We start from the raw sequence: 22,215 nt of genomic DNA on the forward strand, positions 1-22,215 counted from the left end.
CAAGCGTGTCATCGTCCACTCTGGTCAACCATACTCAAATCTCTCCAAAGACGTCCGTGCAGAAGCTCAGCTTAGCAATCGTTACACTTGACAAAATTTTCACATCTCTTGTCGTTACTATTGACCGTATTAATTAATTAATCTTGCTCTCGAGTTGAATATGGTATTATTATACGCTTGATCCGACTGCTGTACACAACGCAACATGCCCCGCAATTGTTCGCTGTCGATTCTATTTATTAATGCCAGTGTCGCGTTTGTTTCCCTCCAGGTATTGTATAGTAAAAGAACCAATATCGTAGCGATCATCTTGAAACGGCATGGGACCCATTTTAATCGTACTATTCTAAATAACAGATAAACCATACTGTTCTATGTTCTACCCAACAAATAATGGTCATTTATATTGTTATGCATTATAACTTAAAAAAAATAGCAAAATAACATGTACTGATAAAATATATTATCTGATTAGATCCCATCTAAAATTCATACAAGGTGCCAAGTTGTTCAGAAGGATGGATGAGTGCAATGCATTTAGTCAGAATTGCAGACGACAGTTTTGGGTTGGTGCGAGATTTATAGTAATAATTATTCGCAAAAAAGTTTTCGACCATCACAGATAATCACCTAACAGCTGTAGTAGTATATGTTGAGCGTTCAAGCTCCCAAATTGTTCCATATGGTACCACATCCGCTAAACAGTGCCAGTCCGTTGTACAAGCACCATCTGCGTGCAGCTTCCTCTCCCTATTTAATTCTTACGAAGGCCACCACTTAGAGCACATATTATTCTAACCTTATTCTTGTTGTGTCCGCAAAAAAATAGTTGGAATCATGCATTTTCGCACAAAACATTGCTTTGTTCTAGGTAAGAATATTTGCTGTAGAAATTGCCCGACAAGATTGCACAATACATTGCACGTTAAATTATGTCACGTGACAGTGCTTATGTGGGTTGGCTGATTATATAGAATCACGGCCAATAGACCAAAGTCTCACGTTGAATAGACCACTGCTCATAAATTATTACAATTGTTCATTTTGTATTGTTTAACTCTTATATTGCCAGTAAGGGCACAAATAGTAATATTGCGATCAAAAGTTAGATCATAGCTGCACTAGATACCTTCGCACAGGGCAACGATTTGCTAGTGGTGATCATTTAACAGATCATTCTAAACATGCGTCTTCTCATTGTTCCATTGTCGACCCGAAGTCGACTTATTATTGCTCAAAGAACTGCGGTCACGTTGCAACCAAACTTGCCTCAGACTGTTGACGAGAAAATTGCCAAACGCGCGCACAAAATGTGGTCAGCATGGGAAGGATCGTCGACATGGTGGAAGAAGAAGGTCACGGCATGGGGGAACAAGGTTATGAATACGGTCCCATACGAGGAATGGAGTTTAAAAGGCTTTCCACATGCTCCTCCTGGTCTTTTTAACGATCCGCCGGCTAGATGGTGGGAAATCTGGAAACCGCAATTGCCATCCAATCCTGACAGCGAAAGCGCGGCCCTGATCTCGTCATCAGTTGTGCCAGTTGTTTATCCCTCGGGATTAATAAAGGATGAACAAGTTTCAATTCTATTAAATGACCTGGCATTGCGTGGTGTACCCAAACACAAGAAGTTAATGATATGGAGTCTCGTTGCTTCTCCGTTGACTCTTCCAGTCGCACTCTTTCCCGTGATTCCTAATATTCCTGGTATTATTGCTTCATGTGATATTCTTGTAAATTTTTTTTTAAATGACTAATTTTTATTTTTATTTTTTTTTGGGGGGGGGTGTTAGGATTCTATTTGCTTTACAGGGCATGGTCACATTGGAAAGGTACGTTAATTAAACAGATTTTAGTACCAGTTTACCAAACTTTTTAAACCAACATTTTACAAAAGCATGGGAGGGTGCAAAACTACTGGCCCGAATTATCAAGGAAAACAAAATCATTCTTGAACCATCGCATACTTTAGCATCAATTTATGACTCATCACTGCCTTCCGAAGATTCGCTCGAAAAACTAATATTGCAAGATTCTGCGGTTAACAAGATTGTGGAAGTTCTAGGCGCGGAAGAAATTTCAGGTGAACTTCATCGGGCGTTGGGACAAGTTCGTAAAAAATTAGAAACAAGCCAAAAGGAAAAAGAATAGAAGACCTAGCAGGACTTGTCTTCACAAACAGTTTTTGTACAACAGTTTTACAATAATAAAATAAATAAGAACAAATATTAGCATTGGAATTCGTTTGTATTTAATTCACCTATAATATAACACAGACAAAGATAATTTACATGTAATATATAAAAACACAACACAACACACTTTCTATCCACGTTGCTCTGCCCTAAATGCGTTGACTTCCTTTTGAAATTCAAGTCGGTCCAAGAAAAGTTGTTGCCGGTCTTGTTCCAACGCTCGTCGCTCGGCTTCAAGAACTTGTTCCAGTTCGTTAAATTTGGCCAATTTCAATTCCAGCTTCCTCTGTTGCATGCTCACGAGTGAATTCACTAGCCGACTCATTTCGCGTTCTTCATCCGTTGCTAGTAGATGCGCACGAGCAGCAGCTACGCCAAGTGCAATCGAAGCAGCTTTCTTAACAGTTCCGTTATCGCCTCCTTCTTTATTGCCGTCTTCCTTTGCAATATCTTCAGTTTCTTCCTTTTTAGTTGACTCTTCGTCAACGTCCATCTTATCACCTAAATCTTTTGACGCGTCAATCTCAGGCTCTCCAGAATTTTTTTTGATCTGATTTTTAATTGCCTCTGTCATTTTCGGAAGTGCTGATTGTGCTGCTGCTGCTGCTACCTCTGGATCCACTATGCTGGCCAAAAATGCAACAACGCTCATCACTGGATTATCGGCTTGTGATAACGGAATATGGCTATATTGTAATGGGCCCAATTCCTCAGGCTTGGTTTCCAAGTACGGGTCTTCGATAGGCAACTGCAAAAATTTTAAAACACATTGCTCCCTGGTTCGTGTACTAACATGTTCTGCAATCGCATTCCAATCCTCGTCATATAATTCCAATCCTTCAAGTAATAGAAGAGTTTCTTGCTCAGTCCATTCACGATCTCGATCAGCCGCTAAGTAGTCTGTCTCTTCAAACTTGACAAAATCGGATGTTTGTGACGTAGCTGGGAACCTATTTTCTAAGAAACAGTTTGCACAAAGATCAAATTGCTTATTTTTCATCGAATGATATCGCACCCGAGTACAATCATTTCCGCATGTAAAACAATTATACGTTTTTCTGACGTTGCCATTCGGAGTGTCAGATGCCAGCACTGTTGATGAATTTTCATAAAAGCTTCGTCTAATCTCAAGATTCAAATTCGGCTTAACCGGGGGCGGAGGAATAGCGGGTGGAAGGGTTCCAGGGTGAGTATGACCACCTGATTGAAACGATCCAGGTCCAGGCTGAAACGGCTCAAGTCCTCTTGGTGTATCAGCGATTACGCGAAAATGACCAGTAAATGGAGGTCCAACGCTTGATGGACGAGTGTCGGGATCAATCTATTATAAATTAGCACAACAAACTTGGAAGTACATTACAAAAAAAAAATACATTACCTGATAGTTAATAAGCCCCCATTGTTCCAGAAAGGCATGAACACGCATAATGGCACAAACATCACCCGCCAAGTTTCGTCGACAAGCTGTGACAGTGAGATACTCGATGGGGTTAAGTCGATAAGTGTTAATCATGAAATCTCTGTAATCTCTGTAAACGGTTGGCGTTTTAGATCGATTCCGGTTGTTGAAAAACTCTGGCAATGACTTGCGTTCAATATCGTTGGTCTTAGTCATGTCAAACCAAGCTGCATAAGATGGCATAATAACTGGATTGGTCTGCTCCACCAAAAATGAACGGGCTTCTTCTTCCAAAGATCTTTTCTTGGCTTCATTAACCTCAGTGGACAATGCAATGGAACCAGTACTCGGTGTATCCGTGCTATTTGAAGCTATTCCGTTTGTCTCTGGCTTCGACTCTAACTTCGACTCTGGTGTATCAATTTTCGCCGAGACTGGTTCTTCGGAAGATGTGGTACCATTTAAAGGAGGAGCGTCTGGTAACTCGACATCGTCTTCGGCTTCTTTGTCTGATTCTGATGAAGCGACCTGAACGTCTGAAGTTGGGACAAATAATTCGGGCTCTACAGAGTCAGTTGTATTCCCATTCACATCAGGATTTTGTGCTTGATCGGTATTCGAGGTCTCACTTGCATCTTGTGTCGTCTCGTTTTGTGTCGCGTCTGAAGGAGCTTCAGTCTGCGGTTGTTCAGCAGAAAAAGCTGGAGTATGCTCAGCAACTTCAGTATGCTCAGTTGCAGGTTCCTCCAAATCTGGTAAATTTTCTTCTGCATCCTTCACGGAAGGCGGTTGGGATGATGCGCCGTCGGTTGCCTGTTCAACAACAGTATCTTCTGCAAGGGGGGCGTGGTCAACAACACTGGCATCTACCGGTGATTGCTGCACCTGCTGCTCTGGCACTGATTCAGCCATTTCGAGTGCAATTGTTGACAAAAAAAATAAGTGTCGCTGACAGCGAAAAAAATAGATTGCTTCGTGACTGGAAACGTGATGTAAATTTATATTATTTCTAGGGTGGTATTTTGAATTTCCTCTCAAGCGCGCGATGGATCGATCGATGGGAAAGAGACGCACATAGCTGTCAAAACAATTAGCCATATATGCCACAAATACGCAAAGTAAGATGAAATTTGCACTTTCGCATGGGCACACGGCACGCTATTATGTATCCAACCATGCATGCATCCTAAATAAATGCCATGTAACAAGAAGCATTATATAATGGTCTTGTCGTCTATTGGTGGTTTTATGCTCGTTGTTCTGGCGACATTCAGCGTTACATCGTTGAAATAGATGTGGGCTAGGTCTTTCATTGTTTAGGGGTTAGGGTATTGTCTTAAATTGCTTCACGATATTATAATTGCATAAAGGTGTTCAGACGACGATTGCTTTGCTGTGTAGCCTTGATATATATATATATGTATATAGAAAAAATGTTTATTGGGCGCCTGAGTTCTTTTCAGAGGCCAGTATATTCATCTCTGCGACAATCGTCGGCTCTTCGTCGAACTCTCGCAACTTTGGCCGTGTTGGAATCAGGATCGCCGTCTTACCAGGTCCTTTCTGCTGCCGCAAAGATAGGCGGGCCTATTACTGTTCTTCTGGCAGGATCAAAAGCCACCGAAACTGCTACTACAGTATCCAAGATTTCTGGTGTTTCCAAAGTTTTGACCGCATCAAATCCTGCGTATGATCATGTGAGTTTTTTTGCTGGACTTTTTTTGCTTTCATGCCATAGATTTGTGTTTAATTTGTTACTGATAACGGATTACAGGGCCTAGCAGAGAATTTTGCACCATTAATTGTTGAAAATGTCAAAGCGGCTGGATTCACTCACGTTTTTGCGCCTGCATCTGCATTCGGAAAATCAATTCTTCCCAGAGTGTCCGCCCTTTTGGACGTTCAGCAGATCAGTGACATTACCGATGTTCAGTCGGAAGATACATTTGTGCGACCAATTTACGCAGGCAATGTGATTTTGACTGTCAAATCTAATGATCCGATAAAACTCATCACTGTACGGTCATCAGCATTCCCAGAGCCGGCCAATACCTCGTCGGAAGCTGCAATTGAAAATGCGGTCGATCCAAATGTCGAGTCCACAACCACTTTTGTTTCTGAAACTCTAACTAAGAGCGAAAGACCAGACTTGGCAAGTGCAAAGGTTGTTGTTTCCGGAGGTCGTGGACTTAAAGATAAGGAAAATTTCGACAAGATTATCTATCCACTGGCTGATGCTCTCGGCGCTGGTGTTGGTGCGTCTAGAGCAGCTGTTGACTCAGGCTTTGCCGATAATTCTTTGCAGGTCGGTCAGACAGGTAAAGTTGTTGCTCCGGATTTCTATCTTGCGGTCGGTATTTCTGGTGCAATTCAGCATTTGGCTGGAATGAAAGATTCCAAAGTTATTGCGGCGATTAATAAAGGTATGTAAATTATTTACGTTGTCACACTTGGCTCGGAATTTTTTTTTTACTAACGAACATGGCACAGATCCGGATGCTCCCATCTTTGAAATTGCCGACGTTGGCCTTGTTGCTGACCTTTTCAATGTCGTGCCCGAACTCACTGAAAAGCTTAAAAAGTGAGAGATGGCTACATTTTACAGTGTTTGCAAGGATTTGGCGAATATTCGATGTATCATAGAATTTTAATAAACTAAAAAGAATGATTTCAAGTTATACATTTATTTGCCTGTTGTAAGCCAACAAGGCCGATTTGCCTACACGCGTCGCGTTTGCGTCAATCGCGTGCGCGAACTCGCGTGCGATAACTCCTTGCCTTGCATACCAGATATAGGCAATCATGAACACCCCGTCTCCTCGTAATGAATCTATTCATCCTGATTCTATAAAAGAAGTTGAAAATTTGGAAGACGACAGTATGGAAATCATCACACCTCCAGCATCGTCTTCGCCGGAACCGTTATCGGAGGTATTACTGCCCACTGCACCACAACTTGTGAATGAATATTAATCGCTCTAACACGTTACTAGGAACAACGTCAATTTAACGATTTGGATTCTGACAAGAAGCTTAACCGACTTAAGTTTTTAATACAACGGTCAACGGTCTATGCGTCCATTTTGAGCGACAGGCTTAAGCAGCAGCAAGAAGAGAAATCCCGAAAATTAGAACACGAAGAAAAAATTCGAGACAAAAAGGTTTCAGCAGAACATGATACCTCGGATAATGCCCCACTTCGACATTCAAGTCGAATTGATAGTAAAGTAAAGCAAACAACAAAGGCTAGGCCTTCTACGAAAGCCAATGCAAAATCAAAAAAGCATGCAACATACAGCATTGCAGATTACATGTCGAAAAAGGTTTTTTTTGTTCAATGATTTGTAAAGATTTTCTTGAAAACTTAGTGCTGATTACAAGTTCACTTAGGATATTGGTGATGCAAAGAATACGATCCAAGCATTAAAAGATGCCGCCAAAGAATCCAATATTGAAGAAAAGCCTCTTGTGAAATCAGCTGAAGTTTCATCTAGGCAACCAAAATTAATTACAGGTGGTGTACTTAAAAATTATCAACTTGCAGGCGTTGAATGGCTGGTTTCTCTTTATGAAAATGGTCTTAACGGTATTCTGGCTGACGAGATGGGTCTCGGGTATGTTATGCTCTAGTTACTATTATGGAAGTTGTACATACTAACAACTCATTAGTAAAACTCTTCAGACTATTGCATTCCTTGCTTTTCTTCGTGAAAAGGGGACTTATGGCCCTTTTTTGATCGTTGCTCCTGTGTCAACGTTGTCAAACTGGGTCAGCGAAGTAAACCGATTCGCGCCATCTATTCCAGTAATTATGTACCATGGCACACGAGAAGAACGAGCAGACCTTCAAAAAACTGTGCTTTCACGTAAAGTTGATGACCGCTTCCCAGTTGTGGTGACCAGTTACAACCTAATCATGAATGACAGGAATTTTTTGGGCAGGTTTTCTTGGAAGTATATTATTATAGATGAGGGTCATAGGATTAAAAATATGAATTGCAAACTGATAAAAGAACTAAAGACATACTCCTCGGCAAATCGATTACTACTAACCGGAACGCCACTTCAGAACAATCTTGCCGAACTGTGGTCTCTTCTAAATTTTCTTTTGCCTGACATTTTCCATGATTTGGAACTTTTCCAAAGTTGGTTTGATTTTTCAGCATTGGAACGGAAAAACGGGGCTCAAGAAATCATAGACGAAGAAAACCATCACAGCATTGTTTCTAATCTGCATGCAATTTTAAAGCCATTCTTGCTAAGACGATTAAAATCTGATGGTATGCTGAGATTGACTTGATATTCGTGTAGTTACTAATTTTATTTTATTATAGTGGAATTATCTTTACCACCCAAAAGGGAATATATTCTTTACGCTCCCTTGACGCCGGTACAGCAAGAATACTATCGACATTTGATCATCGGAGATATCCATAAAATTCTTACTGAGAAGATACTTGAAAGCCGAGGCATAAAACGGAAAAGAAGGTCAACCAGGGATGGGGAAGATGTAAAATCTGATTTTCATAGGCAAAAGCGAAGAGTCGCGAGGGTGGAATATGATGAATCAGATAATGCTGATATTGAATATTTTGAGAGATTATTTGACGATGCGGCAGCATATGCCGGTGCAGATCTTGATGAGGACGAAGCGACGGCTAAGGCAGAAAGAGAGTTGGTTAAGGCTAGCAAAGCCGTGAATAGTAAGAAACTTCAGAATGTAATTATGCAGCTCAGATTAGCATGTGATTCTCCGCATCTGTTTTATTCACCGTGGGATGATCCAGAAAGCAAAAGTCAAGGCGTTGATGAATCACTTATCGAAGAATCAGGCAAAATGTTATTACTTGATCGATTAATTCCCCAACTATTTAAAGGCGATCATAAAGTTCTCATTTTTTCACAATTTTCAAAAATGTTAGACATTATTCAAGATTGGGCTGAGATTTTAAGAGGGTGGAAAGTTTGCAGGTTGGATGGTCAAGTCAGTCAAGATGATCGTAAAATTGAAATTGAAAATTTCAATACTGACAAGTCCTACAAACTGTTTTTACTGTCCACCAGGGCAGGCGGGTTAGGAATTAATTTGACAGCAGCAGATACTGTCATTTTATTCGACAGTGATTGGAATCCTCAACAAGACTTGCAAGCAATGGATCGTGCTCACCGGATAGGCCAAACTAAGCCGGTTATTGTTTATCGCCTTGCCACGGCTAATACTGTTGAACAAACAATGCTAGAAAAGGCTGGTGCTAAAAGACAACTAGAAAAACTTGTGATTCAAAAGGGAAAGTTCAAAAGCTTACTCGGCGGAATCAAAGGCGCGAGCGCAGATGAACTGGCACCACTTTTACTAGGAGATACTGATATGGAGAAATTTGTCGTGAAGGGTAAAGGAGACGTGATTCTATCGGATGAGGAGCTAAGCGTGCTTATGGATCGCAGTGATGAAGCATACAAGAAGACGCAAGTCAGCGGGGCTAAAAATGCAGCCTTTAAACTCGTAGATTCAGCAACAATTGCTAACAATGACTTGATGTGAAGAAACAATACTGGATACTTCAAAATAGATTTAATTATATTATTAATGACATGTCACAGAAAAAGTGAACTCAGTCTAACGTTATTACTAACTCATTACCGAGCTGGACACTTCTACTACAATCTACGCGTTTTTACCTAGAGCATCATTTCTGTGCCAAAAAAAATGGAATCGTCTTCAAATGAAAGTCGTTTATTATTAGCCGTTCAGGCTATACATAGAACCCCAAAATTAAGCATTCGAGCTGCTGCAAAGATCTATGAAGTCTCAAAATCTACTCTTGCTTACAGATTGAAGGAAAGACGCTCTCGACAAGATTGCATCCCCAATTCGATGAGACTGACAAGACTAGAGGATAAAACTTTTTTAAGATACACATTGGATTTAGATGCGCGAAGATTTCCACCCCGGCTTGCTGATGTGGAAGCTATGGCCAATGTCCTGCTGGCAGAGCGCGACGCGGGACGCGTCGAGAAGAACTGGTCTTCGAAGTTTGTCAAGAAACAGCCAGAGCTCCGGATGTGATTTAATCGTGGTTACGACTACCAGAGAGCCTTATGCGAAGATCCGACAAAAATGAACGCGTGGTTTGAGCTCGTACAGAGCACGAGGGTTAAGTACGGCATCCAAGATTGTGATCTTTACAACTTCGACGAGACGGGCTTTGCGATGGGCATTATCAACCCAGCAATGGTCGTTTCACGCGTTGAAAGAAGTGGAAAGGCGAAAACAATACAACCTGGTAACTGGGAATGGGCTACAGTGATCCAGGGAGTGTGTGAAGATGGTTGGTGCGTTCCGCCAATCATCGTCTTCAAGGGCGTGTACCACCTTGGACCTTGGTGCTCAGAATCTGACCTTCAGCATGACTGGGCCATCAGAACTACTGAGAATGGATGGACTAACAATGAGACCAGCCTGGAATGGATAAAGCACTTCGACACACATACAGCTCGTCGCACCACGGGTGTATATCGGATGTTGGTTATTGATAGCCACGAGAGCCATCGCTCGGCCGAATTCAACAGTTTGCGTCGAAAAAAATATTATAACTGTCTGCATGCCACCTCATTTATCACATTTGTTTCAGCTCCTTGATGTTGGTTGCTTTGGTCCATTGAAATGGGTGTACGGACGGGAGGTTGAGATGCTTGTGAGGTCGCGTATCACCCATGTGACCAAACAGGAGTCTCTGATCGCCTTCAAGTTGGCTTTCTACTCAGCCTTTACAGAAGCAAATGTTAAAGGCGGATTTAGATGAACTGGATTAGTGCCTTTCAGTCCAGAAACTGTCTTGTCAAAGCTGGATGTGAGGTTACGGACTCCAACGCCGCCTAGCTCTCCTGTACGCGACACCCAGCATTGGCTCTCACAGACGCCTTCTAACCCAACAGAGGTTTGTTCGCAGTCGAATTTTCTTAAAACTCGAATTGCGTGCCATGGAAGTAGCTCTACAACACCTAATAATAGTGCTGTTGATCAGTTTACAAAGGGTACAATGGCAACAATGCACGAATTGGCCATGCTGAGGTATGAGATCAAGACAGTTGAAGAGGCCAACCATACGCTAGCCAAGCGTCGGAGGGCCAAAAGGACTAAGCTCCAGAAAGGATGGAGCCTTATTATAGGGGAAGCGCTGCTGGAACAACGTGGTGTTGATAATCAGCCAGAGCACGATTTGCGGGAAGTTGGTGATTCTTGTCAACAGCACCAACGGAGTGTTTCTCATTGTAGCATCTGCCACAGTACCGAACACACTGCACGCACTTGTCAAAATAGTTTATTTTAGTTGTAAATTCTATTTTTTAAAAATATTTAATTTTATTATAACATTGTGGTGCTGTAATTTTGCTTTTTGTTCGGGGGGTAGTGAAAGCAGTGTCCAGCTCGGTGATGTGTCTAGCTCGGTAATGACCTACATTAACACACTTGAAAAACCTTATATAAGGCTTACGTAATTTATTGGAGTGCGAACGAAACAACGAAACAAGGAAACAAGGCAAACAAGGGATTACGAGAGCTCGTTCGTGCCTTACTTCTATCGCGACAAACAATAAAGTAAAAGGATACGATTTTTTTACCTCGCCAGGTCACCTCAATTAATAATAATTTTGGTTTTCTATCAGCCGTGAGAGTATTATCTGGCTAGGATTTTGCCAGGAAGTCTTCAGTTTGTTCCAATATTATTATTTAGCTACATTTCGTGGTTTTTTTTTCTTTGGCTGAGGGCGCTCATGTCCATAAATTACGTGCACTACGATGTCCACTGCTTCGTCACCCGCGGCTGGTCCAAGTTCACAAAACTCAGGCGACCGTGATGATTCGTTTGACAAGCGAATATTGGATCTTCGCACAAGATTGACTTCAGATCCATACTATAATCCTCAGTTTAAGGAAGAGTATGTTACTTATTTGTCGTCAAAATCAAGTTCAAATAATACCCCGACCAAGGACGTTGATTCTAAAGCAGCTACAATGGAAAAAGATTTTAAAGATGAGGATGATTTTGATACAAGGAGTATAAGTTCAGGAGAATATGTTCCAGAAGAGATCAATGGTAGCAGGTCATTGGGATATGATGATGAATTACAGGCTCCATCAATGAGGCCGAATGGACAATCTGAACGCAAACTAAAATTGGAAACACAGACAAAACAATCTAATAAATTGTCACATAACTCTAAAATTCAAACAAGCAATAGACGTGAAGATGACACGCGCAGTAAAGATATGCAGCAGCGAGTTGGCACGCGAGATAGAGACAAGCCTAAAGACTTAATAACGGCATCAAGTGATCGATTACGTGATCGATCCGAGACGCTGACAAGTGACAATAATAAACTTGATAAACTTAGGGACCTGAAGGGCAATAATGAAAAAAAGCATGGACGTAATAGAGATCAAACCAAGGAAACAGCTAATAGAAGACAATCGGACGAGAATAAGCGCGATTTAAATCGTAGTCAGAGATTTTATTCTAAGCATGGAGACGAAAGCAGCAAGTTGCGTGCTACTGCATCAGATAAGATAAGGTATGATTATTTTGGCATTGTCCTGATAAAAAAAATTGTCTAATAAATCTAGTGACGACACTACAAAAGTTAAAGTTGCTAAGAATCGCTATGGTGAAGGGGCATCTTCTCCTACTTCTCGGACTTTGAATTCGGCTCAGAAGCAGATAGAATCAAAGAAAGACATATCTAAGCAAAAGGTCAGTTGACTGCTATATATTTTTGATTTTTTCTATTTTGAATTTTTTTTTTTTGTTAACAATTCCATTTAGAAATCAACATCTCGTGCGGATGTGGACTATTACCCTCTTACACCGCTTCCCCAAATGCTCAGTCCTTCGATTCCGAGTATATTCGATACTCAAATGAATGGTGACGACATTTTTGAGCTCGATAATGGTCGCCTACCAGATATCATGTTGAGTCCTACATTACCAAAATATTTTGAGTCAGATCCAAAAAGTGGCAGTACGGATCAACGAAATTATACGAATAACAAGCTAAAAGATCCTTTGCCAATAAAAAAGAATGATTTTTCAACCAGAATTATCACGTTAAAAATTCGGCCTTCCAAACTTGAAGCCTTGTTGAAAGGTTCGGATGCCGTGAAGAAGCGAAAACAACAAGTTGATGCTTTGCCGGTTGATAAAGTGAAAATAAAAAAGGCCAAGTCAAATGGATTGAGTCAAGCCCTGGTTCCCACATTGCCTTCAAAACTTGACATTAATAATAAAGCTTCTCGCACTCCCACATCGTTTCCAGACAGGTCATTTCGTTCACCGACCAAGACTGTTCTAGAAAGGGCTACGGTTACACCTCCGCCATCTCAAGCACTTGCTATGTTAGAAGCAGCGGGAACGCCAACTACGCCAACCACGCCAGGTACGGCCTCGACTAAGAAAAGTACTTTGGCTGAATACAAAAAGCGTAAAGTTAACAATGACGATGGAGCTACCCCTGTACCTCAACTGGAAACTGACGGCAAGGGCAAATCGGAACTGGCCACAGAGCCGGCAACAAAGATTCAGCGCAGTAATGGCGTGTCAGGCCAATCAGGACCTAATGATGTTAAAGTTTTGGAAAGCAAAGTTCAAAGGTGGATTTCCGTCGCAACTGATCGCAAACACGAATCTGATCGATTAAAGGAATCAGGAAACGTTTGTTTGGCAGGGTTGTATGCCACCGACGCGTTGATGTATGTTCCAAATTTTTTTTGGAAGAAGGAGTTGAGATCTTTTGCTAATGGCAATGTAGTGCATATCTAGTAGGATTCCATTACGATGACATCTGCGCGGTACGTAAGAATAGATCACCCTCAGTCAAAAATTGGAGTACATTAATCCCGTTTACGCGTCATGTTGTCAATTTACATTTGGCCAGTAAATGCTCAGAATTAGCTGGCCTTGCTTATGAAATACGCGCGATTGTGTATCTCCGAATTGTAGGATTGCAACAACAAGCGGTGAAAGCTCTGCAGAATCAATCGCAATCCGAATCGGCACCGTCAGAAGCAACATCAACAAACGGGACAGCAAGCACGACAGCATATGTGTCATTTCATGTCGAGGTTACGGAACAATTAAATCGAATATCCAAGAACATTGACCTTGCCTCGTTTGATTTTCAACGGGGTTCAAGATTCTTATCGATTGACAACTTGATTACCAAATTCCCTAAAACGTGGTCTCGGCGGTCTCCTGCTGAGAATTTATCGACCACGACCGCCGTAGTACTGGGTGGCAGTCGGGCCGGACCGGGACTGCGACCGATTGATGATCAATTTGTGCTTCCGATTCATTTGTATTCAACCATTCGAGAAGTGGCTGCTTTTGCGGCGTCGATATTAAGGGAGCATGCGGATAACAACTCGATCGAGTTTAAATCATTATTCTCGAAGGGCATCTCTGATTAATTATATTTTTTTTTAATTTATTTTATTATTTTTATTCTTCAGTTTTGCCCTTTGCCCTTTGCCCTTTTCTCTTTCTTTTTTTTTTTTTTTTTTTCCTTGTGTTTGTATACTAGGTTTTTAGTTGGACTGGATGGCGTTGATTTTGACAGGCATATCTTTTTAATTAGTTTAATATATATTATAAATGTAATAACAAACAATCGTATTACGAGCCAAACAATGCTTCTTGAATTAGTATCACAATATTTAATCTAAACCATCCCAACCAGGAAAACATTTACCAGAGTACGCATTGAGGCGACTTGCTTGTGCATTGGAACGCATCAATAAACGGCTGCGAATTCTCAACCGCGGCCAAGACGCGAACGAACGCGGGTGAATGAGGATCAGTATAAATCAATTGCGCAGCCGTTCCAGGACGGGTCTTGCCACACCACCACCTGCCATAATTAATAAAGAAAAGTTGCTCTCTCGTGAAATTTAAGCCAGGTAACAAAGGTGACGGATTCTTAATTTCGTATTTCTGCCACGCATCAAACGCAGCAGCAATGCCACCATTATCAGCAATGTTTTCGCCCTCCGTGAGTTTGCCGTTAACGTGAAGCACGTTTCCTTCCTCATCAATGACTGAATATTGAGAATACTGATCAACAAAACATTGAGCCCTGGTTTCGAATTCCTCCGAGACCTGTGGCGTCCACCAATCGTTTAATGTTCCGTGTTCATCGTAGTTACGACCTTGATTATCAAACGCGTGCGATAATTCATGACCAGCAACTGATCCGAATGCTCCATAGTTCAAATAACTAGGTTGAAATTCTGAAAATACTGGTGGTTGAAGAATTCCAGCCGGAAACACGATTTCACCTAAAGGCGGGTTGTAATACGCATTCACGGTGGCCGGGGTCATCAACCACTGAGCACGATCGGTCTTTTCACCCAAATTATTCCATTCCTCTTCAGAGGCAAGTTTTCTTGCATCAGCATAGTTGTCAAAATAACCGGTCGGGCTAATGTGCAAATCCTTGTATGTTTTGGCCAAATCTGCTGCCGACTGAATGTCTGGACTGGCATCTGGGTAGCCAATCTTTTGTATTAAATTGTTGACTTTTAAAATGGCAACGTTTTTAGTTTTCGAGTCCATCCAAGGCAAAAGATTAAGTTTCTGAATAAATGATTCCTTGATGCCGATAATAATTTCCTCACCCAGTTGCTTTGCGGTTGGTGAAAATGCGGCGTCGACGTAGTACTTACCAAGAATCCAACCTGTGAGTGAGTCAACCTCGCGAACACAAGTTTGCCACCGTTCGGTCTTAACTGAAGATTCAATGCCTCTAAGTTTATTTCTGAACTCAGTTACCGGTCGAGTTGCATCGTCTGACAAGTGACTGGCCAAAACTTCAATTGCCTTCCACAAGAAATAAGTCTGTAACGTTTCTCGAGGAGTGTTGGCCACTACCGTATTAAGGTCTTGCAAAAATTTGGGATATGTTACAATGACCTTGCTGGGAAGCTTATTTTCACCTGCAAGAGACGAAATAAAAAATTTAAAATCAAAGTCCTTGAACAACTGTTGAACCTCGTTGAGTGGATATGGGTGATATGTCTTTGAACCGTCGAACAAATCCTCCCTTAAAACATTCCTTGTTAATAAAATTTGGTTGCAAAAAAAAATAGCCTAATGCAAAACTTACAAATCAAGGCCAATATCTGCTACTTGTTTTTCAAACTCAACAACATGTTTTGCCAATTCAGCATATCTTTCTTCCAATTCCGTCGCGGTCATTGAAGCATTGGCATCAGTAAGTACGTTTTGAAGAACACTCTTGATCGCATCAGCATATGCCAAGGTAATGGTCTCACGTTGATAATATTCTTTAGATGGAAGTCCATTGAGCGGCTGATAAATCTTGAGGGCAACATAGTCAGGATCGACGTCATCAGCATCAATGTCAAATTGAAGAAGTGCGGTAATTGCAAATTTCTGCAAGTACAACACGGTCTCAGTCAAGTCATCAACAGTTGACCTAATCTTTTGTGACCGAACCGTGACACCTTTGTCGCCTTCAACCCAGTTCTTCACCGTACGTTTGCCCTCATACACGGGATATTTTTGCAAAATGTTTTCCAAAATGGGATAAATCGGTGTCGCTCCAAGAGAAGTAATGCGATCGGTATTCATGCATGCAGCATAAACACCAGTGGCCTTGTCCCAAATTTCTCGATCATTGGCATCACCGCCTGGGAAAGGGCTTTCTAGAATACGATGTGATATTCTAAGCGAATCCTCAAACATGACAGAGCCAGTCGAATATGATGCTTGCTCTGGTCTCAAGTCATGAGAGGCTTCCCAGCCACCGCAAACATACTGATAAAAATTATCACAAGGGCTTGCAGAAAAATCGCCATCAGCAAGCACACCTGATGCCGCGGTAACACATCCCGGAGTTAAGCACACTTCATCTTTCCTCTCTGCTCCAAAAGTGAGAAGCCAAAATCCGCGGAGGATAAGAATGAATAGAATTAGTCCACCGATAATAATGGCCGCCTTAATCTTTGCCGGCAACTTCTTAAGGTTGGAAATCGTGGAATTGTTAATAATATATTCTCGTCGCGTGCCACCATTCTCAGCTGACTGTTCATCTGTGGCAAATATGGCGTTCACGGTATCTGGATCGGTAGGATATGGAATTTCGTTTGTCGATTCTGTTGTTAGAAGCGGGGCACTGTCCCGTTCATCGTCACTGGCTACACTGCTGGCAGAATCCGGTATCCGGCCACGCGTATCAGCATTGGATTCACTAAAATATAATCATATGTTAGCTTAACGTGTTAAAATAATTAAGAGAGTGGATTATTAATGCAAAATGGCAATCAACTGGGCCGACGACTTGTTACTTTCCCCATATATAGCTCAAAGTGCATGTTTTTGTCCCCGTTCATTGCTTCTAAAAAACAAACCAATCTAAACTTACATTTCTTCAGCTGCCATTGTACCGAATGAATCTAGCAAAAGGCTAAAAAAATATCCAAAAGTATTCTAAAAGCTGTTCCCCAGTTCTGTACTAATAATATAAGCAAATTTGTACCCGCATTTGGCCTTATCTTGGAAATATGCCTGCCGTGTTTCTGAACCCAGAATTTTGAATACAAAACGAAAATGGCGTGCGGGAACCTTAATCGTGCTTGCTAGCTTCAAAGGGGTTCGTACTTGTTTTTAACTGACTTGCTTATATAAGTATTCAGGGGATGCTAAAAAAAAATAAAAAAAATTTGTGCCACAAAACGCGCCAATTTTACCCCTGATTTATTTTAACGCGTTTATTGATTTATTTCCCAAATAGGAAGTGTTATCGATTAAGTTCCGACATCGAAATAAACGATCAAATTGCTCGAGTAAGTAAAATATAATATAAATGTATTTATATGTTTATACACAACTCTAAACAAAGCAAATAGACATCACATGTAATATAATAAATATAGCAAATCAAATAATACACAAAAATATAGCAAGAATAAAAAGAGAACCTCATTTTTCTAGCCATATTTTCTTTTCCCAACGGGCATCACAATGTACAAATATATGTAGAAGTAACAAATATAACAAATCGTGGTGAAAAACCATTTCACTCATGCGGCTTGGCGAATAATACGCCAATGGAGAATTCGTTAAGTTGAACATTTTCTCCTTAACGAAAACAAAAAAAAAACAAAAAAAAGTAGATATCTTCCGAAAAAATAAAAAATAGTAAAAAAAATATTAAGCATATATGAAAGACTGAAAATAAACAGAATTATATAATAGAAAAATCATTATCCCAATTTCCTAGTGTTACATGTAATTGTATCCGCCAAGTTCACCGGCGGCAAATCTGAACTGTGGTTGACCACTAATTTGATGCGCCGTATGATGAGCCGGGAACTGCTGGTGCGAGCCCTGAGGTACACCATGAACATGCTGAAGATGCTGATTAACTGGCCCTTTCTCATCGATTGAATGAACTCGTCGACCAATAACAGGACCTAAATTTCCGTTCCCGCTATTACCGCGCGGGAAAGCGGGAGGAAATTGAGCATGATCAGGATTAGGTGACAAATTTGCCGATCCATTAGAAGTTCCTAAAATCTTGGATTGAATCCGACGACCATAAGGGGTGTTTCGAATCGAGGGTAAGATTGGACGAATCACGTCAACGAGAACAGAGCGCGTCTGAGGATCGGCAAAATCAAGCGCAGTCTGCACGACATAGTTCGCGTACGAATCGCGAAGAAGCTTCTCCAGAAAAACTGAGGACAAAAGTTCGTCGATCAAAATCTTTCTAGTAGATGGTTCAGCAATGCGAATGCACTGGTTTATAAAGTTAGCTTACTTAATTAAAAAAAAATTTTTTTCTGCAAAACTATTAACTCACTTTTTCAATAACATTGCTGCTAAACTTTTGCATGGAAAGCGTACACACGTTGCCCGAAAAACGACGGATAAGAGGGTCGGAATATTTTACATCGCATAAGTCAAGAACATATTGAGTAACGTAGTTTCCAAACGGATCTTGAACAAGAGTAAATGCATGTGTCGTAATTTCGTTGACAAGTTGCAGCTTTTGAGCTTCTGACGCATGATCAATGCAGCGCTGAAGAACGCAGCATCCATGGCGATGAGTACCAACCGCGACGCAGTGTTCGCTAACAGCATCAAAGATAAATTGAGCATCGTCAGTGCTGAGTCTATTCAGGCACTTCTGAATAACATGGTTGCCATTCAAATCCTGAATCAACTCAACCACGTTGGTCTTAAGTGCATTCACAATGAGATGAATTTGCTCTGGAGTTGAAACATGTTCAATCATCTTCTGCAACGCTCTCGTTCCATGTTGGTTAAGAGCAATCTTAACCAATTGTGGAGCAGCTGTCTCGACAAGAATAGTACGCTGCTCATCACTAGCATGTTCTAATAATTTTTGGCAAAGATAATTACCAAATGGATCAACCATTAGTTCGACAACATGAGGATATGTCTCCTTAAAAATCATGTTCAAATAAGTTGGATTGCGCTCCTCAAGTTTCTTTTGGAGATATCTGCACCCATGCTGATCCTTGCAGAGCGAGTAAATCTCATTTACCAGGCTCTCAAGCATGACATTTGCAAAACGATTAACGTCATGTTCACTCTGACGTCTTGTAGACGGCGTTCGGCTTATGAGGCTAAGCGACTGAGAGTGCTGATGTCCATATCCTGATTGAGGTGGATGATGAGGATGATGACCAGGAAGAGCGGGTAACTGCTGATTTCCATTGTATACTTGCTCAGTTTGTTGTTGCCCGGCTCCATATACAGGATACGGGTAACCGGAAGGTTGATGATACACTTGTGCAGTGACAACACCATATGGATATACCCCAGATGAAGAAGCCGGAGAAACACTGTCTCCATGAAACTGGTTTATTGGCTGAGTGAAGGGAACCTAAGAAAGTGTCAGAAGCAGTCGATTATAAGCTTCACATAATTAACATACCCTTATATCAGATTCACGACGTTCGACGTCAGGTAACGATCTTTGAGATGGCTGCCTGCTATGTGAACTCGCAGGAAACGATGGCTTTGTTTGACCCGCACCGTTAAATAAACCAAATGTAGATGAGATTTCTACTGAAGCGCGCTTGTCATTTTGAGGCTGCGTAGCTGGCTCAGGATATGCGTGAATATTGGAAAGCTTACGCTGATGATTAGGCCTGTTTCGTGTCAGAAATGACCATTGCGACGAGCCTTGGCTTGCAGTTGGAGCTTGCGATAATGTTGGTGCCTGCGTAGAAACTTGCTGGCCCTAAAACATACAGTTAGAAAAAAAAAATTATTGAAAAAATAATGAATGACATTACATTGAAGCTTTCACGTCGAAGTAAAACAGGGAATTTGTCATCTGCAGAGGTCAAGTTTAGTCTAGATTTCTCTCTGAGAGTTGCCAAAGAAGAATGCGCACCACTATTATCATCACCAAATAAAAACTTCGTTGTATTTATTTGTCCAAGACCGTAGGAAGATTCTTCAGTGTTGCGTGCTTGAGCTCTGTAATGTTCCAATTAGTAAGTCTTGAATGCTAAAAATTACGAGTAAAACTATGGTCATACGATTCTGAGCGCCCGAGAGATAGCTTTTTAAGGTCGAACAATAACGGGTCCTCGTTCGAAAGCCTTCGGTTGGGTCCAATTGAGTTCGATGTCAGCGTGCGCATTCGAGGAAGAGTATCCTCAGGGGGTGTCATAAGCTGTTGTGATCCGGCCGAAAGGCGTCCCAGGGCGGTCGGAGTAGCAATACCGGAAACTCCAACAGGGACAGTCTGAGAGCGAACTCGATCACCAGCAGAAGTACCGGAATTAGATTGATTCGAGTCACGATAATCCGGCGGAGTAGTAGGCTCACTAATTGTGGTTGAATTATTGGCACCATGATCAAGTTCACCGTTGGCCATTTGTAAGATCATTTGTTCATCCTTGCGGTGCTGTTCGGCAAGAAGGTGCATTTCTTGCTCAAACCTGCGGATATGCTCAAGACGTTTTTGTTCATGCTCTTGACGTTTTTGTTCAAGCTAAAAAATATGTAAGTTTAAAATACAAAGGCTTTAAAAGAGGTTTTCACTTATTCTTACTATTTGCGATTTCTGTGCCGGCTGACAAATAGAGCAAAAAAAGAATGGAAAATGACGTTAGCCAAAAATAGAAGTTTTAAATAAAACAGTAAAGGTATTAAAGTACTTACCGTTCCTTCAAAATTAAGAAGAGGAGATTTGCCGAGAGATGAATCGGCCATGGTTGAAGATGGAGATCGGGAGTGAGAAAGAGTTGGAATTCTAGGACCCGGTGAAGAATTGACGGGAAGAGGAGCCACAGATGACGAACCAATAATGTCAGTTCCAATAGATTGTCCTACCCGATGACTAGGAAGTAGTAAATTTGGCCTGTAAGAAGAATCCGTGAAGGATACAGACGAAGGCTGCGACAGCGGTTGTCCAAACGGCTGAGAGATTGTGGTGGCGAGCTGAGCTGCAGACAACGGACCTAAAGATCCAATCGAAGAATTTGGCGAAGTATTAGCCAGAGGAGGAGATGCCGAAATGGGCGAAGATGAAGAAAAAGCGATGGATCCGGTTGGGTGAGGGTGGGAACCGGATACGGCAGAAGAAGGTAACAACTTATTAGTTGACTGCGCGGGAAAAGCCATCAATCAAGGAAACCCGGCCTGTGAGAGAATGCGAAAGTCAAAACTATGCAAGACAAAATGATTCAAAAAGAAAGGGAAAACAAGAAATTAATGAGAAAAAAAAAGGAGGAGGTGAGTAGGGAGTCAACGGATAGAAGGGAAGTTGACGTTGGAGGTTTTGTGACTGAGGGAAGGTAACAGGATTTGAATTTCTTGGGCGGCTGTGAGATTCGCGGCCGGTAAAAAAAAATTAATGAGCGAAGATTGGGAGAGAATATTAACAATTAATTAGAAGCAGCTTACGGTTGGTATAATATATAGATTTAATATAAAGATTCATTAGCAGTTCGAAATTTCAATGCGAAAATTTCAAATCAGAAATATGGTGGTACGGTTCGCTGAACTCCACAAAGTCGAATTGAATCCAAATCGACGCTCGATGAAATCAATAACAAGCCTCTACGCCAAGATGAATTTTGTGAATAAAATCAATAAAACAAAAATAAGTAATAAAGTATTGATGTGCAACTATTAAAAATACGTAATACAATGTCGGAAGTGAGGCAATGAAAGAAAAAAACGCCGTGAACTCTAATAGCATGAGTCGTAAAGCGTATAGAAGTGCGACAACGTATAAAAATGACACATTGAATGTTTTAAGCATAAATATTAAAAAATTGAAAATGTAAGAATTAGGCGTATAATTAACAAAAGAAATGACCGTTGTTTACCGGGAAAGAGAAAGCGGCATAAAGCAGAAGAGATTTAACCAGATTTTTTGTTACATGGAAAGATCAGATACTGACAAGCTAGTTCCGCCAGTATTACATACGCTGATTGCAACTTTAAAAGCAATAGTGTCTGATCTTGAAAATGCTCGGATAGATTACTAATTTACAGTAAAGTCGACCACAACGACGTAGTCGAATTCAGTCATGTGTGCGCGCAACAAACT

The 22,215-nt window shown here is 41.2% G+C and overlaps 10 protein-coding genes across 10 annotated transcripts; 4 read left to right on the top strand and 6 right to left on the bottom strand.

Moving 5' to 3' along the window:
- The first annotated feature begins 995 nt into the window (after positions 1 to 995).
- Positions 996 to 2,277, top strand: V1514DRAFT_332425 (mitochondrial K+-H+ exchange-related-domain-containing protein). Its single transcript, XM_066927848.1, has 3 exons — positions 996 to 1,710; positions 1,797 to 1,835; positions 1,901 to 2,277. Exons 1-3 carry the CDS (start codon positions 1,185 to 1,187, stop codon positions 2,152 to 2,154), a joined length of 819 nt encoding a protein of 272 aa, XP_066782833.1. The 5' UTR covers positions 996 to 1,184; the 3' UTR covers positions 2,155 to 2,277.
- Positions 2,234 to 4,613, bottom strand: V1514DRAFT_352788 (uncharacterized protein). Its single transcript, XM_066929511.1, has 2 exons — positions 3,577 to 4,613; positions 2,234 to 3,519 (listed from the first exon to the last, which is right to left on the bottom strand). Exons 1-2 carry the CDS (start codon positions 4,507 to 4,509, stop codon positions 2,329 to 2,331), a joined length of 2,124 nt encoding a protein of 707 aa, XP_066782834.1. The 5' UTR covers positions 4,510 to 4,613; the 3' UTR covers positions 2,234 to 2,328.
- Positions 4,614 to 4,970: 357 nt separating this feature from the next.
- V1514DRAFT_94200 (uncharacterized protein) lies at positions 4,971 to 6,314 on the top strand. Its single transcript, XM_066930185.1, has 3 exons — positions 4,971 to 5,294; positions 5,372 to 6,020; positions 6,088 to 6,314. Exons 1-3 carry the CDS (start codon positions 5,016 to 5,018, stop codon positions 6,180 to 6,182), a joined length of 1,023 nt encoding a protein of 340 aa, XP_066782835.1. The 5' UTR covers positions 4,971 to 5,015; the 3' UTR covers positions 6,183 to 6,314.
- Positions 6,315 to 7,200: 886 nt separating this feature from the next.
- Positions 7,201 to 9,139, top strand: V1514DRAFT_347882 (P-loop containing nucleoside triphosphate hydrolase protein; the record flags this gene model as incomplete). Its single annotated transcript, XM_066929313.1, has 3 exons — positions 7,201 to 7,211; positions 7,267 to 7,877; positions 7,932 to 9,139. The coding sequence occupies 3 exons, from the start codon at positions 7,201 to 7,203 to the stop codon at positions 9,137 to 9,139; spliced, it is 1,830 nt and encodes a 609-aa protein (XP_066782836.1).
- A 2,014-nt stretch (positions 9,140 to 11,153) lies between these two features.
- Positions 11,154 to 14,251, top strand: V1514DRAFT_368211 (uncharacterized protein). Its single transcript, XM_066929899.1, has 4 exons — positions 11,154 to 12,171; positions 12,224 to 12,350; positions 12,423 to 13,345; positions 13,405 to 14,251. The coding sequence occupies exons 1-4, from the start codon at positions 11,399 to 11,401 to the stop codon at positions 14,060 to 14,062; spliced, it is 2,481 nt and encodes an 826-aa protein (XP_066782837.1). The 5' UTR covers positions 11,154 to 11,398; the 3' UTR covers positions 14,063 to 14,251.
- Positions 14,222 to 17,143, bottom strand: V1514DRAFT_295011 (uncharacterized protein). The gene is made up of 3 exons (XM_066925407.1): positions 17,038 to 17,143; positions 15,757 to 16,863; positions 14,222 to 15,693 (listed from the first exon to the last, which is right to left on the bottom strand). Exons 1-3 carry the CDS (start codon positions 17,052 to 17,054, stop codon positions 14,340 to 14,342), a joined length of 2,478 nt encoding a protein of 825 aa, XP_066782838.1. The 5' UTR covers positions 17,055 to 17,143; the 3' UTR covers positions 14,222 to 14,339.
- Positions 17,144 to 17,463: 320 nt separating this feature from the next.
- V1514DRAFT_94389 (armadillo-type protein) lies at positions 17,464 to 19,552 on the bottom strand. The gene is made up of 2 exons (XM_066930186.1): positions 18,478 to 19,552; positions 17,464 to 18,413 (listed from the first exon to the last, which is right to left on the bottom strand). Exons 1-2 carry the CDS (start codon positions 19,198 to 19,200, stop codon positions 17,898 to 17,900), a joined length of 1,239 nt encoding a protein of 412 aa, XP_066782839.1. The 5' UTR covers positions 19,201 to 19,552; the 3' UTR covers positions 17,464 to 17,897.
- A 17-nt stretch (positions 19,553 to 19,569) lies between these two features.
- V1514DRAFT_281902 (uncharacterized protein) lies at positions 19,570 to 20,616 on the bottom strand (the record flags this gene model as incomplete). The annotated part of the gene is made up of 3 exons (XM_066925085.1): positions 19,570 to 19,881; positions 19,943 to 20,127; positions 20,181 to 20,616. Coding segments are annotated over 3 exons (933 nt in total), but the record flags the coding sequence as incomplete, so codon positions are not given.
- An 87-nt stretch (positions 20,617 to 20,703) lies between these two features.
- On the bottom strand, positions 20,704 to 21,565 carry V1514DRAFT_295015 (uncharacterized protein). The gene has a single exon (XM_066925408.1). It carries the CDS (start codon positions 21,279 to 21,281, stop codon positions 20,709 to 20,711), a length of 573 nt encoding a protein of 190 aa, XP_066782841.1. The 5' UTR covers positions 21,282 to 21,565; the 3' UTR covers positions 20,704 to 20,708.
- Positions 21,566 to 21,620: 55 nt separating this feature from the next.
- V1514DRAFT_332459 (uncharacterized protein) lies at positions 21,621 to 22,194 on the bottom strand. Its single transcript, XM_066927849.1, has one exon. It carries the CDS (start codon positions 21,922 to 21,924, stop codon positions 21,706 to 21,708), a length of 219 nt encoding a protein of 72 aa, XP_066782842.1. The 5' UTR covers positions 21,925 to 22,194; the 3' UTR covers positions 21,621 to 21,705.
- Positions 22,195 to 22,215: the final 21 nt, after the last annotated feature.

Source organism: Lipomyces japonicus (genome assembly GCF_038497905.1).
Source record: "Lipomyces japonicus strain CBS 7319 unplaced genomic scaffold V1514scaffold_24, whole genome shotgun sequence".
NCBI classification, from domain to species: Eukaryota; Fungi; Ascomycota; class Lipomycetes; order Lipomycetales; family Lipomycetaceae; genus Lipomyces; species Lipomyces japonicus.

Coding starts and splice junctions, on each gene's coding strand:
- V1514DRAFT_94389 (XM_066930186.1), bottom strand. CDS start 19,200: ATGCTTGAGAGCCTGGTAAATGAGATTTACTCGCTCTGCAAGGATCAG. Junction 18,414..18,477: donor GCAGCAATGTTATTGAAAAA/GTGAGTTAATAG, acceptor TTTATAAACCAG/TGCATTCGCATTGCTGAACC.
- V1514DRAFT_295015 (XM_066925408.1), bottom strand. CDS start 21,281: ATGGCTTTTCCCGCGCAGTCAACTAATAAGTTGTTACCTTCTTCTGCC.
- V1514DRAFT_332425 (XM_066927848.1), top strand. CDS start 1,185: ATGCGTCTTCTCATTGTTCCATTGTCGACCCGAAGTCGACTTATTATT. Junction 1,711..1,796: donor CGTGATTCCTAATATTCCTG/GTATTATTGCTT, acceptor GGGGGGTGTTAG/GATTCTATTTGCTTTACAGG. Junction 1,836..1,900: donor GGCATGGTCACATTGGAAAG/GTACGTTAATTA, acceptor ATTTTACAAAAG/CATGGGAGGGTGCAAAACTA.
- V1514DRAFT_352788 (XM_066929511.1), bottom strand. CDS start 4,509: ATGGCTGAATCAGTGCCAGAGCAGCAGGTGCAGCAATCACCGGTAGAT. Junction 3,520..3,576: donor GGGGGCTTATTAACTATCAG/GTAATGTATTTT, acceptor AATTTATAATAG/ATTGATCCCGACACTCGTCC.
- V1514DRAFT_368211 (XM_066929899.1), top strand. CDS start 11,399: ATGTCCACTGCTTCGTCACCCGCGGCTGGTCCAAGTTCACAAAACTCA. Junction 12,172..12,223: donor ACTGCATCAGATAAGATAAG/GTATGATTATTT, acceptor TAATAAATCTAG/TGACGACACTACAAAAGTTA. Junction 13,346..13,404: donor TATGCCACCGACGCGTTGAT/GTATGTTCCAAA, acceptor ATGGCAATGTAG/TGCATATCTAGTAGGATTCC.
- V1514DRAFT_332459 (XM_066927849.1), bottom strand. CDS start 21,924: ATGCTTAAAACATTCAATGTGTCATTTTTATACGTTGTCGCACTTCTA.
- V1514DRAFT_295011 (XM_066925407.1), bottom strand. Junction 15,694..15,756: donor GCAGATATTGGCCTTGATTT/GTAAGTTTTGCA, acceptor GAATGTTTTAAG/GGAGGATTTGTTCGACGGTT.
- V1514DRAFT_94200 (XM_066930185.1), top strand. CDS start 5,016: ATGTATATAGAAAAAATGTTTATTGGGCGCCTGAGTTCTTTTCAGAGG. Junction 5,295..5,371: donor CAAATCCTGCGTATGATCAT/GTGAGTTTTTTT, acceptor AACGGATTACAG/GGCCTAGCAGAGAATTTTGC. Junction 6,021..6,087: donor TATTGCGGCGATTAATAAAG/GTATGTAAATTA, acceptor AACATGGCACAG/ATCCGGATGCTCCCATCTTT.